Below are 14,921 nucleotides of genomic sequence, written 5' to 3'. Positions count from 1 at the left end.
AGAAAAGTTTGCAATGTAAAGATCAAAGCAGGACATTTCAATACCAGTATTGTTTCAGCCCTGATGGCTGCTGCAAAGTGGAAGACCACGAGAAGCATAGGCAGATGTCAAAACATCTTCAAAAGCAAGCACTTCAAAAATAAATACTAGGAATTAAATTAATCAAGTTTGTAACATAAAATTCTAACACTTGTCACTTGACATCTCAGTTGTAAGGAAGTTCCACCCTCTGTATCTCCAGAATAACCTAGAAAAGGTGGTGGAAATACTTGGGCCCACTGAAGAAAACTAGGTGTGAAGTAAAAAATGAGCGTAGAAAAACAGTTGAGAATAGCCTTGTCCACATCTTTATTCACCTCCAAAATGTCAATAAACCCAAGAAAAGCATACAGCTCAGTGGTCTCTAAGTATGTCTTGCTGGCAACACATTGCTCCCAGGACTCTTCGATACTCCTTGCGAAAACAAGAAATAAAAAGGTAAAGGGAGAGACATACATGCAGTATTAACTTCTGTGGTTACTTGCTTATTATTTCTGTCCAGGGAGCAGTGGCTTTTGGAGAAACATTGGTATAATTTCTTGGAGTTTGTGTAATTCTATTGATAATCTGTTTTATACTCTCACCCTGCAAGAAAGAAAGAAACTGAAATGGAGGGAAAGGGTAGAGATGGAACATGCTACCCAAGGGACTGGAGTTCAATTTGTTGTTCCAAAACAGATTTACTGCACAATCTCAGGGAAATCTTTACAGCCTAAAGGTATTGAGGCAATGCTTCCTGCAGGAAGACTTCAGTGACTTGGGAAAAAAAAAAATATGTCTCTGCCTTGCAACATCTACCATATAGATGCACCCTGGAGGAAGCAGTAATCCATTTCCAAATGTATTAGCAGAACCACAGAAGTTGTAATTCCACATAAAAATCATCCAGATTAGAATGTGGCACCTCCCAGCCCAGACCAACTCTCCAGCTTCTTCTAATGAAAACAAGAACATTGAAAAAGGCAGGTGCATGGGTTGGGCATACAGGTTGAAAACTACAATTCCTCTGGTAGCTTTCTGGATTCCAGTCATTTATGAGTGCCATCGAATTGAGGCCTGGCTTCACTCCTTTGCATTTGAGAAGTTACAAATGCAAAAAGAGCAGTAATTTATAAAGCCTTTTCATTTATACTTTCACTTCATTTTATAAACCATTCTCATTCTTTGTCATTTTTACATGCAACATGAGGCCTTGGACCTTTAGAGTCTCATCCATACTTTGGCTTTAACTCCTGTTCTATTTTATAACTCTTTTTTCTAAATATAAGGAGGCCACACTCAGGCAAACACTGGAAGAAAGCAGGAACAAGCTCCCCCCCTGCCCCTACAGTCAACACCTGTGCTGAGGAGAAGAGCACAAGGCAAGGAGTAGCCATCAACAGAATCTTCCTCCACCTTTCAGCACAGACGAACAAGGAAGAAGAGCTTTGGTTCTGCCCCCATTCTAAAAGTAAAGAGCAAGTAAATTTTGAGCAAGTAAATTTGCCTTTCACAAAATGATCTGTGCTAGATATAAGGGAGAGCACAGAACTTTTGCTTCCCCCCCGAGGCAGAACTGCAGGCTCACACTCTGCTCTCTGAATGGCTCTTCTTGCTCAGTCCTGGTGCTTCTCTTACCCTCAGCCAGCTGTCCACATCAAACAACTGCAACATTAAAACCTGCTTCTCAAAACAGGAATGCACATGGCTAGGAGAAACCACAGGAAAGGAAAGACTAAGGGGAAAAGTATTTGATTCCCTTCCATTCTCAGATAGCCAACATACTATCTCCATACATGTCATCTTCTTGGCACAGCAAACGAACAACTTCCTATGACTAAATAAATAGAAATACAAATGACTCCTACTGGCTCTTTATGCATAGGCAGAATGCATTACATTTAAGCAATCTCAAAATTACAAACTCTAAAGGTTATAGCAAGGAAATACAGGCTGGATAAACTGGTCATTATAAAAAAAAAATATATAGCCCTTTTCTCACTAAACAAATTGCTGTGCAGTAATTACAGCTCAAATGACAGTGTGACAGTTGTCAGGGACAAACAGAGATAATCTGGGTGCTGAACATGCACTCCAGAACAGAAAGCTGCAGCCAGTTTTAAAACACACAGCTTTGACAAATGTAACACACGGGGCTGTTTTGCTCATAAAACACAAAGTCTTCTGCAACTTTTCATCAATCACTTGATTAGGCAATGAAACTCACCAAGTGAAATATCCAAGAAAACAGACTCCGAATAAATTAAAATTTTCCAGGACAAAACTATATTTTACCGATCAAATTTGTTTCCAGGGTAGCCCAGCCCATTATTTGGGGTTAACTCTTTCTAACATTTACCCTTTGCAGGCTGGAAGTGAGAAGTGGCAGAGGATGCTGAGAATTTGCCACTTAACCCTCTGGTTTAGAGCATCAGACCCCTCAAGTCACTTTACCACAAATCAACATAAATGCTGGTTTCAGCTGTTCTGTTCCAGAGTAGCTACCTCAGAGCATGTGCTCAAACTTCTAGTGCCACTGTCTGTAAAGCAGTGCCTGGTGCAGCGCAGCTATTCCCACACAAGGGAACATTAGTTAATTTGCATTCACAGTTACCATATGAGGTGTGAGTTTCTGACAGTCCACACATTTTATATTTAAAGACTGCAGGAAATTAATATAATTATCTTTGATATAATAACAAAAGTAACTTACCAGTCCATCGCAATTGCTGATAGCAACTGAAGCATTTGGCAGATCAGTGATATCCCCAACATAGAGGCAATTCCCATAGAGAGGTTCAATATGAGTCTCCTCAGAGTCCTCCTGCCACTCAACTGTTGCTCCAGGGGCCACGAGCCTGGAGTTTGGCCGCAATCTGAAGTGAAACTCTCTTCCAAAAACAGTGACATTGTAAAATATTTGCTCATTTGCTGCTTCATGTTGCAAGTCCTCCACAGCTCTCCTGAAGCGTGCTTTTGGCGGTCCAGACACCAAGTGGGATAGGAACCTGCCCTCTGAATCAGTGCTGGTGGGGATGACAAGGCTGTACTCCTCTATATTCCTCAGAATTGAATCTTTACAGGGAGAAAGCAAGAGAGGACAGAGATACTAGAACTAAACATATCCTGATGCCGCGGGATTTTTATTCCATTATTCATTAGCACAGCAGACACTTACATAAGGCAGATGGACACTGCACTCTGTGCAGGCACTTGGTTCACCTGCATGAAGTGTGCAGAGTTCACTCAAACTTGGCTTTTCCTCCCCAGAATACCAAACGGCAGCGTGAGCCTCCCCACCCCATCAGGACCCCGCACTCCTGCCCCTGCAGCGGGGTCCCGCTCCCTTTTGCCCATCCAGCCGGGACCCCGCATGCCTGCACACCCAGTCAGTGACCGGGTCGCCTCGGGGACTTTGGGGGTTCCCGGGTGGCCAGCGTTGAAGAGAGGGTATTGATTCACTTTGGGACTGCTCGCAGGGGCAGGGGTAGAGGCTGGGTTTGCAGGTGGCAAGCCTGCAAGGCAAAGGCACGTCCCTCAAACTACCCCCGGTGCGGCGGGTTTGAGTCGAGCGGTGATGGGGACGCCAGGGGCAGCGATCGGGAGCGGTCTCGGCGGGCGGGAACCCCGAGAGTTTTGGACGGAGGCGATAGCCCGGGCAGGACGAGGAGGAGAAGGCAGAGGAGCTGCCATGTGTTTCATCCCGCACGGGGAACCCCAGGCACCGCTCCCTGCCCGCCGGGGCTCGTCCGCTCCGCGGGGCAGGCAGCGGGCGGCGCGGGGCTGCGGGCACCGGCGCAGCGCTGTCACTGCCGGGCGCTCCCGCGTCCCTTCCCCACCGGCGGCGCGGCTGCCCCGGTCCCCGTCCCCGCCTGCCGCTTGCAGGAAACAACTGGAAACCCGGCAAAAGTAGCCGCAGAAGAAGTTCAAGGGGAGCCGAAAGCCGCGGAGCGACGAGCCCCGACTTGGGACGGGCGGGCTGCGGGCACCGGCCGGCGGCGCCGGGGCAGGGCGAGCCGCCCCGAAGGCGTCCCGGCGGAGACCTACCTCTGTCCCCGGGGCGCCGCTGGGCGCCGGCGGGCAGGGCGAGCGCGCAGCAGAGCAGGACGCAGGCGATGCCCGCGGGAGGGTCCATCGCGGCGGCCCCGGCCCGACGCGGGGGCCGGCGCCCGGGCTGCCAGCAGCCGGGGCGGGCCAGGCGGCAGCCCCGCTCCGCGCTGCTCCGCGCCGCTCAGCGCTGCCCCGCGCCCCGCCGCCCGCGCATTCGCCCAGCCGCAGCCGCAGCGGCAGTGGCGGCCGCGCTCCCGGCTCGCAGCGAAGCAGAGACACCAGGAGGCGGCGGGGGTATAGTACTGGAAGCACAGGGCGTGCGGAGTGAAGTCAGGCTGATTGACAGAGGCGCTGCCACAAGGCGCAGCCGGGCCGCGGGGAGCGGGGACGGGCCGCGGGCAGCGGGGACGGGACCGCCCGCCCCGCCGGGCAGCCCCCGCGCCGCCCCCGCCGCGCTCCGGGCAGCCCCGGACGGCAGCGCCCGCCCCGCGCCGCGCCCCGCTCCGGGACGGGCCCGCCGGCGGGGACGGGAGTTGGCAGAACGCGTGTGGAGGCGAAAAGGAACGCCCCGCGCCGCGCTCGGGAGCCCCCGGGCGCTGGGGCAGCGTCCCGCCACCGAGGTCCGCGGGCTGCGCCGTCCCGGCTGTGCATCCATATGGAAACGGGTAGTCAAGGAACACCAGAGACAGACGAGGGAAACTTAAGGCACCTCGGCATGAGCTGTGTTGCAGTCTTGGTTTCCAGCTGACAGCAGGGACCCAAATGGAAAAAGTGCCACCAGCAGAGGCAAATCACTATCAGAGATCTTCATCTGATCCAGTAAATTACTCTAAGCAGCCATTTCACAGGACAAATTCTTTGGACTATTTGCTAATAGGACCGAAATTGCTTCCTGCAATCTTGTATTAAATATCTGCAATTGGAGAGATAGACCCTGAAAGTCTTTAGGAGTACTATAAATACAATATAGAAGAGGATTTTTAAATAATTAAATAATCAAGAGTGGCCTTTATGGTAAAAAACAAGTTATATTTGTTTCCATATGGCCAGGATTAATGCCATACCACTTATTCCCTTCAGATAATGTATATATTTACTCGGCTTTTACATTACTGGGATCATCTGCTGTTTTCACCACTTTACTCTTTAACCTTGCAGAATCTTATTAGCCCTTCTTGTGCTTCCTCTGGCCCTGCCAGCCCACAGCCTTACCTACCCCAGGCTGATTTTCACTGTATCTGCATGTGTTAGACCTCTCCGGAAAGCTGCAGGCAATGGCTTCCTGCAGGAAGCTGGTCTTCTGCCAAGGAATTTTCCTGGGTATCCTTGACTATTCTTGCTCCTTTATGACTAAGGGTCCAGCTATTACCTTCCACCCCTATATTATGGATATAAATGAAGGGTATAGAAAAAAAATAACAGCAAGCCAGTCCTGCTCCGTACCCATGGTGAGGTTTTATGGACCCCAGCCCTGATCAGTTATGGCAGTATATGATTTCTGTTTGATGTTCTGGTTTGGCTTTCACATTTTTTAGGTTAAGGATAAAAAGGGAAAGATTATTCTGAATTATGAGGTAGATCAATTTGTACATTGCATTAAAACATCCCTTTTCTTATCTTTTCAAACTACCCCTATTTGGAATTGCTGTCTGCACCAGGCCTCTCCCAGTTCTTCCTTTTGGTTTGGTTTTCTGTTGGCTCATTTTTTTGTTGTTGTTTTGGTTTGGTTTTGAGTCCATATTGAGCAGCTTCTCTTACTTAAAATCTCATATGCTTTCATCAGTACACAGCTGGTAAAGTTCCAACTTCATTTTTATTGGACTTGTATTTTAAGCTGATGATGTGGCTTTTTTATGTTTCATCCATCCCATCCCGCTCAAATTGAAATAACTTCTGCACAAAAACTTGAAATGGAGAGGGGTTGGCCCTCTACATTTGAAATCAAAGTTCTTATTTGTATATGACTCGTCAAAAAAAAGAAAAAAGGAGACAGAATTGATTATACAAACACAAAACAACCCAGCCAATAGTTCTACTAATTTAGATGGATTTTTACTCTTAAAAATACTGGAGGTTAGAAAATATGCTTTAATATGGATAACAGCTGTACTGCAGAGTAATGATATAAACAAAAAGAATCAGTAACTGCCTTCATGCAGTTTATTTCTATACAGAAACCCAGTTCTATGTGCACATGTTGTTACCTTATCACATGGAGACAAAAGCTCCATGGGCTCCAGGGCTTGGGGGTACTTGTTTTACAAACTCCTTTAAAATTTTAAACAAAACCAAACTGAGAAGAAGTGTCAAGCAATGGAGCCAGAGCCGCAGTTGGTAAAAGCTCTGCTTCCACTGCACTCGCTGGAATAAATCCTGATCCCCACTGAAGTCAGTGAGAGTTTTGCCACTGACTTCAGCAGAGCCAAGATTTTCTGCAATAGATTCTCAGTGCGATTTAGACCAACTGAGGATGTGCACATGGCCCCTTATCCTTCCACAGGAAAAACGGATCCATGTTTGACTCTGAGAAGGTGGCCCAAAGCATGCCAACCACTACAGAGCCCAGAGGACTGAAATTCAAGAGAAGTTCTTACATCACTTACACCACTGTAGCAGAGAAATTCAGGGAAATACCCTCCTCAAAACTAGTTCTCCATTTCCTAAACTGGGATTCTTGTCACAGACAGTTAAGGTTGTGGCCTGGATTTCCTTAGTGGGGCATTGGCATGGCTCTCTCCAGTATGATGCTTCTATACTTTTTAGAACAACTAGAAAAACTCAATGTGGAATGTATGGACTGCTGCACTAATTATAGTCCACAAACCTCTAAATTAATTGGTGTGAATGAAGTCACATCATATTTATTTTACTGGAATGAAGGGAGAAGGACTAGATACTGCAACTGTGCTTGGATACTTCAATCTGAGAGTACGGCTGTGCTGCTGCCAATCATGACTGGTCACATAGATGTTTGCCTTCACCAGATACAGGCATATAGAAAGGAGAAAATGATGCTTTGTGTGTCCTGAATGAATGCCCAGGCTGAAGGAAAGGTGTTCTAGCAGCTGAAATACCTGAAGTAGCTTTAAACAAGTCAGCAGAGGTATGAACAGCCCTGTAACTGAACTGATATGGAGCTCAGCACAGACTGTGGAGTATTTATTGGATTTACAGATCTTCTAATCCACACCAAGTTTGTGCTATCTGTTCCTGTTCCAGCTAGGGTACATCTGCATAAACTGCAGCCAGACCTTCCCTTGGAGACGTTCTCACAACATTTAATTTTGCTTAGGAAAATGAAAAGATCCTAAGCTTAATCACCAATACTGCTCCGAAGATGTTTAAAACACATATAACTGCACATTGAGATGAGAAATTTACTGTATCTGAAATTTCTAAGATCTCTTGCTGTTTCCAAGGGAAAATCACTCTTTTGCTTATATTAGTGGGGCTGTGAGGGGAGATGCTGGACTGCAGCACTGTGCCTTCTGCAAAGGGCTCACCATCACCTAAGCAGGTAACTTTGAGTCTGCTTATAGCCCAAAGCAGTCCAAGCTCTCAGGTAAGAGGTTCCCCAAAAGGGGAATTCTCACTCCTGACCTCCTGATGAGGAAGATGGTACCTGTCTGCACAAGGACTGTGTGTTGCCTGTGTTTCTCATGCAGATGATTGTCTTTGCTCTCACCCTTGACTGCCGTGCACATTTTGTGGCTATGCAATGTTATAAAGTTTAATAAAAAGGAAGAAAAATTAAAATAGTGTGCCAGCTCTCTTCCTTCACACTTGACATTTCCAGGCTTCATATTGTTTGAACCCTTTTGCCATTATGTGGCACTATGATATACTACCTACAAAAAAAATCATGTATTTAATGCTGATTTTGAAGCAGTGCAAGCTAAAGAGCAGTAATTAAAATTGGAACAGTCCTACCTTCCTCCCCTTTACTTTAGCACAGTAACAAAACAATGCATCACACAAAAAATAGACCAATTGAACTATTAATAAATTATCAAATTATTCAGCTCTTGCTAATAATTTCACTTCCACTTCTTTTTTAAGAAAGTGCCAAAGAAATATTCTAAGATAAGTGAAAATGAACTAAATTAAAGCAGTAATACCCAGGCTAGTCCCTTAGATTCCTGGAGTAAGAAATCAGGTAATATTACAAAAGATATTAACATCTTTGACTAATAAAATCCTGCCTTCAACAGAAAACTACTGTCTGAAGGTGTAAAAGAAGGGCATCCCCTCTGCCTGTTCATCCTGAGATTTCTGAGAATCAGCTCCTAAGCCCTTCCCAGACATGCTCAGTGTGCCCAGGCTCCTCAAGAGACTTGGTGATTCTGCTGAGCCAGGAGCAGCATGGGACATATCCCAGAATTTCAGAGGATTAAGGAACTTTACTCAGAAAAACTTAGGCAGACAGAAGCCTTTCACTGTTGGATGATGGGACTTAACTCTCATTTTGGCTGTCTAAGACTCAAGTGTCCATTCTTCCAAGACAGAACAGAGTAGCAGGCATTCTTCCCAGCCCTACCTGCTGGTACACCTGCAGCCTGGGACAGTTAAAAGGCCATGCTGCCTGCAATTTACTCAGGCCAAGAGATAAATCTGCAAGGTGCTGCTCACACAGGCACCAGCTGAGGGTACCTTCTCTGGTCTGTGCTCATTGATAACACAGGTTCAATTTCCTTCTGTTCTGGCCCAGAGCTCCTGCCTGACCACAGCCTTGCACCTGAACTGTCCACAAACACAAGTTTGCCCTCAGATCCAGAGAAGGAAGTAACAGAACTGCAGGGCTGGATTCAAGTTTCCTTCAGCAGCTTCAGTATCTGGTTCAGTCACTTTGTCCTGACTTTGTGGCCCATTGTAGATGTTCCATCTTAGTTCCCCTTTATGTATTACGCTGACAGAGAAAATGCAAAATTTCATTGTTACCACTTCTTCCACTAACCATCTGTATTTACCAGCTAGTGTAATTGTCTTTTGATAAATAGTGCAATCCCTCCCCTATGTTTTCACCTTGATTCTTTCTGTTCAGATTTATTGCCTCACTATTAATATTCCAGCCATGTGATTTATCCCAGCATGTTCCCGGAATACTTGCCTCCTCTATATAAATATTTGAATGATCTTAATTTCAACTAATTAGTACTGGGACATTTGATTTCCCTCTTGAAGAATTCTCATTTGCTACTAACCAGTTCCTTTCCAGTATAAGAGACACCTATTTTGAGGGGAGAGAATAGAGTCAATGAATGAACCAAACAATTTTTCAGTACTGTTCTACCCTTCTTCATATTGTTCATGTCAATCTGATACCAAAATAACTCTCCTAGGTCAGAAATCTCAAAAACATCAAGTACACAGGCAGTGACAATAAAGCATTCCCATCCTGCCTATCAACATTCTTCCAACCTTGCAGAAAGACAATCCTTATTTAACATCTTATTATGCCACAGATTGGGACAAGTCACTAAGTTCAGATTTGTGCAAGATCTGGGAAATATAACAAAAGTCTGATGGCACTCAGATCTGCCACTCTCAGGGAAATCACTTTCCCTGTCAGCTTTACCTATAAAGGAAGTTTAGGACCCAAAAAAGGATTTGGGATTTTTTCCCAGTGGAAATCTAGCCATACATAATTTTCCCAGGAAAACATTTAGCAAGTTTGGCTGAAATATATTGGCCTTGTGCACCATGACTTTTTAAAAAGAGAAGGTTCAACATCTTCCAGAAGAAACATTTCTGGAGGGAAAACATGTTTCTAGTCAACATACTAATTTATTGTTGAGAAACATTTTTGAGGGAGCAGTTTCAACCAACCATACTTACAAATTGTTCTGCTAGAAAGAAATCATTTCAGAAGCATTTCAGCCATGCAGATTTCTTCACTCTCCAGAAAAACCACACCACTCATTTTCACTGATTCACCCACTGCTGATATTACTCGGTCATTCGTTCAGTTTAAGCATTGTTTGAGTGAGTAAAGATACACATAAAGAGTATATATTAAGAAACAAGGCAAAAATATTCCTAACAACTAGTGGCAAATGCCTCTTTAACACTTATTAGTAAATCTGAGTACAACCAAAAAGCAAGATTATTCCCAAAGCAGAAAATTTTTGAAAATTAAGACTTATCAAGATCTTCAGATTCAATTCTCTCTTCAAATAAAACAAATTTTACTTTGCTGTTGCCTGTTTCACAGCTGCACTCTGATAATAGGACATCTTAGTAATTTATATCTTCACTAAAAACAAATACCCATTTAAAATAGACAGGGAGATTTTCCAGTTTCAGAATCATTATTTGTAGATTTGTATTGAAGTAATGCCTAGAAGGCTCAGCTGAGACTGAGGTCTATTGAGTTAGTAAGACACTGAAGAAAGTGACCTCCCTAAGTACAAAATTCAATATAGCAGTTTAGTGAAACAAGTACAAAAATTAAAATTTCCATCCCAAAATCCTAACAGGTTGGATAATATTTTAAAAAATCATCTCTGCAGTCCTTATCTATTACTCGTAGGCACACTTTTCAAATAGTATTTATTCTTTACATTTACAAACAATTTATCTGAATAATTTTATCCTTTAACAACAGAAGTCTTAAGCTAATTCCCTTCACACCGCCTACTCCATCTCCTCGAGAGATGCCGTGCGTTTGCAACTTAGCCTTTTTATTTTTTTCCCCTTAATCATGCTTGCTGGGAGCCATAAAGCTGAAAGGGAGAAAACCGTAAATAATTGCATCTTCAGAGATGAGTTTAAGCTTTAAGCAGTGGCAGAAATACTGAATTCATATGCTCCACCACACTTCATCAGAGAAGGCCTTACAAATTAGGGTAAGGAAAACTTACTACTACCCAGGACCCCATATTTTAAGAGGTTTTTCATCAGTCACAGAAATGATAGAATTTCTGTAGCTGCCGTTTCAGTATATAAGTAACACAGAAGGAAAAGCACAGCAGATTACTGGGATCTTATCCAATATGGAATATCTGCAGCCTCAAGTCAAACAAGCTCAGAAGGTTCACGGAATTTGACTTAGTGAGAACTGCCAGCTCAGGGGGAAGGTCACAATCACAGTGCCTGAAGGATAAAGGAAAACAATTCTCAGGCAGTTGGGAAATGGGAAACTTTTGGGAATGTACATTTTCTTACAAGAGAGTTATGTTAAGATTGTGAATTTTGCATTTCCTCTAGCTCCAGTCTCCAAGCCTGCCAAAATGATGTGGCACTGCACATGGAAGCTCTGCCTAATCCTTCACTCATTCACATGAGGAAATGAGGGCAGGAATTCTTTAGGAACATTTAAAAGCAAGCCACTTGCATAATTTTTCACTAAGAAAAATTTGAGACAAGGACTAAGAATAGAATAATTTGTATTCACCTTTATCGTACAGAAATTGGATCGCATCCCTGCCTTCTTTTTAACCCCCAATCAGAACTTACTTGAGTGTGAGCTGCCACTCCTAGAGTGAACTATAAATGGTGTCACAGCAGCATCAAAGGAAAATTGCATGGAAAATCTCTAGTAAGCCCAGGGCTATTATTGAAACACATGCAGTAAAACAACCAAATGTTTCTGGCTGTTCTTCAGCTTATTCTTCAAATGACATGTCAGGGTCTAGCCTAATAGGAAGAGCTTTAACTTGGGTAAGCCTGCTCTATGTTACACAAAAAGAATTGTTGCAGCTTCAGAAAGTCCAGTTTAGTGGAAATAATAGAGCAAGCTCACAGAAATGGAAATTTAAGGAAACACATTCAGAAAGCATAATAAGAAATAATTTTCACCTGAAAATTCAAAGCTGCAGAAAGCTAGCTTAGAGCAGTTAAGTGCAAATCACACATTAGGCATTTCAGTGCCCCAAGGCAACAAAGGGAAAATCTTGATGTTTCTAATGACCTTCTTTATTTCACAAATGTAATAAAATCACTTTCAAACAGATATCTAATGTTTAGCAAATTTATTACTGGTTTTTGCTCCACTTTCAACCAATGGTTGACAAGTAGACTGCAGCGCTCAGTCCATGACCTGAAAGCTTGTTAGCAGCCTTCCTTGTTCTTTGGTCCTTTGTATTGATTTCAGAGTATCACAGGGAGTATCTTATGATTGTTCCTGTCCTTTATAGACATATAAATCAAGAATGAATTCACTGAACTAAGAGCTGTGACCCTCATGTGAAATGGATGTTAATACAATCAGGATCACCTATTGACAACGTGGTTTTGAATCATTTCAGCCTGCTGTGCTTACAGCATCCCTGCCTCTAACTGGTAGTTTTGGGCAATTATTTAAGGTGCATTTCATAGTCAGACAGCAAAGAATCCCTAAACACAGAAGCAGGTGATAACATGAAGTATATCTACTAAACACGATCCCCTAGAATTTATTTCCTCAGGCATTCATGGGCCAGTTTAGGGGGGTTTGGGCTGCTTTAGTTTCAGAATAGTTAACCAACTGCAGTGGAGTATTTTATCGATCTGTTTTTATGCTCCCAATAATGATGCGATACTACATAAGGGATACTGTATCAATGATCAAAGTGAATGTGCTTTGCATTCTCTGACAACTTTCCACCTGAAATAACTTCTGGATTCTGTCTTCTTTAGGCACTGCTGTACACGAATTACTGAACTTCAAAAGTGGTCTGTGCATCTTGTCTATGTCAAAGATGAATTCTTTAAAAGCAGGAACAACTCTAGTTTCTGATCTCTGTTCATGAGTGCATTTCTCCAAAGCATTTGTGGAAACAGCATGATGGACCTGCAGGACTCCCTGCAGCTTTCTCCAGCTCGAAGGCATGTTGTGGTTGAGTGGACAGAGCCCTCAGCCACCAGAAATAGCTGTGCCTTTCACTCCGCATATTTGCTTCCAGCATTCCTGTTTGCAAATGTTGAAGATTGTGGCACTCAGTTTTGCCAGGGCAATGCCTGAGTATAAACAGGATCAACCTCTTACAGTGAAAGAGTAGGTAAAATGACATCTGCCTCCTAATTACAACTGATGCAATTCTTGATAGAACATGTCTGCTTAATGTTTTACAGTTTAATAAAACTGTGTAAAATATCCATCTTCATTAGGTGGCATATTACAAAAGGATTTCAACAGGACTAATTTACAAATAGTCTTTCTACACTGAGCTTTGGGCACATTCTGTAGAGACTGAGAAGATAATTTCCATTGTAGGTAGTACAGAATAACACAGGTCCTGCCTAAACTTGGTCAACTCTCATTGCTGGTCAGACTGAAGACACCAGTATAGGCCTGTGAATTCATCAGACTCTAAGTTCTGAAGATTCCAGGCTTCTGGCCCTCTCTGGAAACGTTCCATGCACTACGGAAGAGAATTAAGTTGTTTTTCTTTTTAAATCAAACCTACATAGGCTCATAATCCATCAGACAACTTCACGGCCTATACACATCTGCATAATCCTCCTGAAGTTGCATAACCCTCCAGCTGTCCTCATAAAAGGGATTTCATTCTGTGCCTGGCAGGTTTTGCAAGAAGTACATGTCCTGTACAATATATATGTACCGCTGTGCGTGGTTCTGGGGGAGATTCTTAAAACTAATCAGTTTTTAATCTCTGTACCTTTCCTTTGTAAAACCTCTCTTCCCTGTGGCTGTGTACACACAAATACAGATGCACAAACTAAGGAGCAGACATCAGACGTTGTTCTAAAAGTGACTCCAGTTAAATATTTTAACAAGAGCCATATATTCTTCTGAATTGCATCATCTCTTAGAAATATGCTTGAAATTTTCTATAGAAATGTCATACTTATGTCAACTGGCAGTAGTTAAATTAATAATTTATCATGATGGTAATCATGGGGTTTCTCATATAGAGTGCTAAAATGTATGTAGGATCTCTCAAGAAGACATAGCTCTGACTGTAAATTATACCAATTATGAAATAAGTTATATCAAGAGCAAAAGGGGAAATGCAGCTGGAGCACAATTGGTAAACAAATCAAGACAAATCCTTGTCCACATGGACAGGAATCTCTTCCTAGAGAGTTTCAAATACCACCTCATTACTCCTTCACCCCTTCCCTCTAAGTGATTATTCAAACATTACTTGCTACTGAATATGTATGTACTAAAATACGAGCATTTCTGGTTTTGAGGGACAAGGGAAAAACAGTTGGTTTGTTTAGTGTCTTCAAGAAATCTACTGTACTCTTCCTTCAGTTGGTCTTGTATTTTAACTTGTACCTGCCATGTTCCATGGGAGTAGAAAGAAAAGCAAGCAGTTTTATGACGAGACCACGTATTTCTGAGATGCTGTCTTTTCCAAGGTTATTCAAGCCTCTAAGAGAAAGTTGTTTTATTCTTTTCTGAGTTTCTTTAGAAATTTCCCTATTCCAACATTACACCTGTCTTTCTTACTTGATGGTGTTCCATCTGGCTTCAGTCTTTAATTGCAATTTTAGCTCAGCCATTCCCATGATATCATAAAAACTTGAAGCTTCTCATGAAGCTGATTCTCTCCTATATTTAACTGAATATTGCAAGCAGGAGAACAAAAGGGAAATAATCTTCAAAACAGAATTTCAATCTTATGGAAACAGAAAGGGTGGGCAGTATCGGGCAAGTTCTTAAAACTTCCTCCCTCAAACTGAAGGGAGGAGTGAAGGGCAGCCTGAGCTACTGGTGACCAGTATTACTACACAAACTGATATTCCCATTGCTCTGATTTTTACTAAACCAAATAATTCTCAAAGCTCTCAGAAGCTATTAAATTACTAGATTTGAATTTTGCAGTTCAACCACTTACAACTTTAATATCATTATAACAATATCAGCATAATAAGAGAGGATTAACGTACAGATTCCCTAAAGA

General features: G+C 43.0%; 1 protein-coding gene across 1 annotated transcript in view; it reads right to left on the bottom strand.

Annotated features, from left to right (window-relative positions):
* ADAMTS2 (ADAM metallopeptidase with thrombospondin type 1 motif 2) overlaps window positions 1–4,205 on the bottom strand; it is a 178,181-nt gene extending 173,976 nt beyond the window's left edge. The window contains exons 1-2 of the mRNA XM_069028479.1: window positions 4,066–4,205; window positions 2,732–3,093 (exon numbers count right to left, since the gene is read on the bottom strand). Coding sequence (XP_068884580.1) covers window positions 2,732–3,093; window positions 4,066–4,153 — 450 coding nt within the window. The 5' untranslated portion in view covers window positions 4,154–4,205. The remainder of the gene's footprint in view (window positions 1–2,731; window positions 3,094–4,065) is intronic.
* Window positions 4,206–14,921: the final 10,716 nt, after the last annotated feature.

This window comes from Aphelocoma coerulescens, chromosome 13 (genome assembly GCF_041296385.1).
Source record: "Aphelocoma coerulescens isolate FSJ_1873_10779 chromosome 13, UR_Acoe_1.0, whole genome shotgun sequence".
Lineage (NCBI taxonomy): Eukaryota > Metazoa > Chordata > Aves > Passeriformes > Corvidae > Aphelocoma > Aphelocoma coerulescens.
This window is presented reverse-complemented; position numbering and strand designations above follow the sequence as displayed.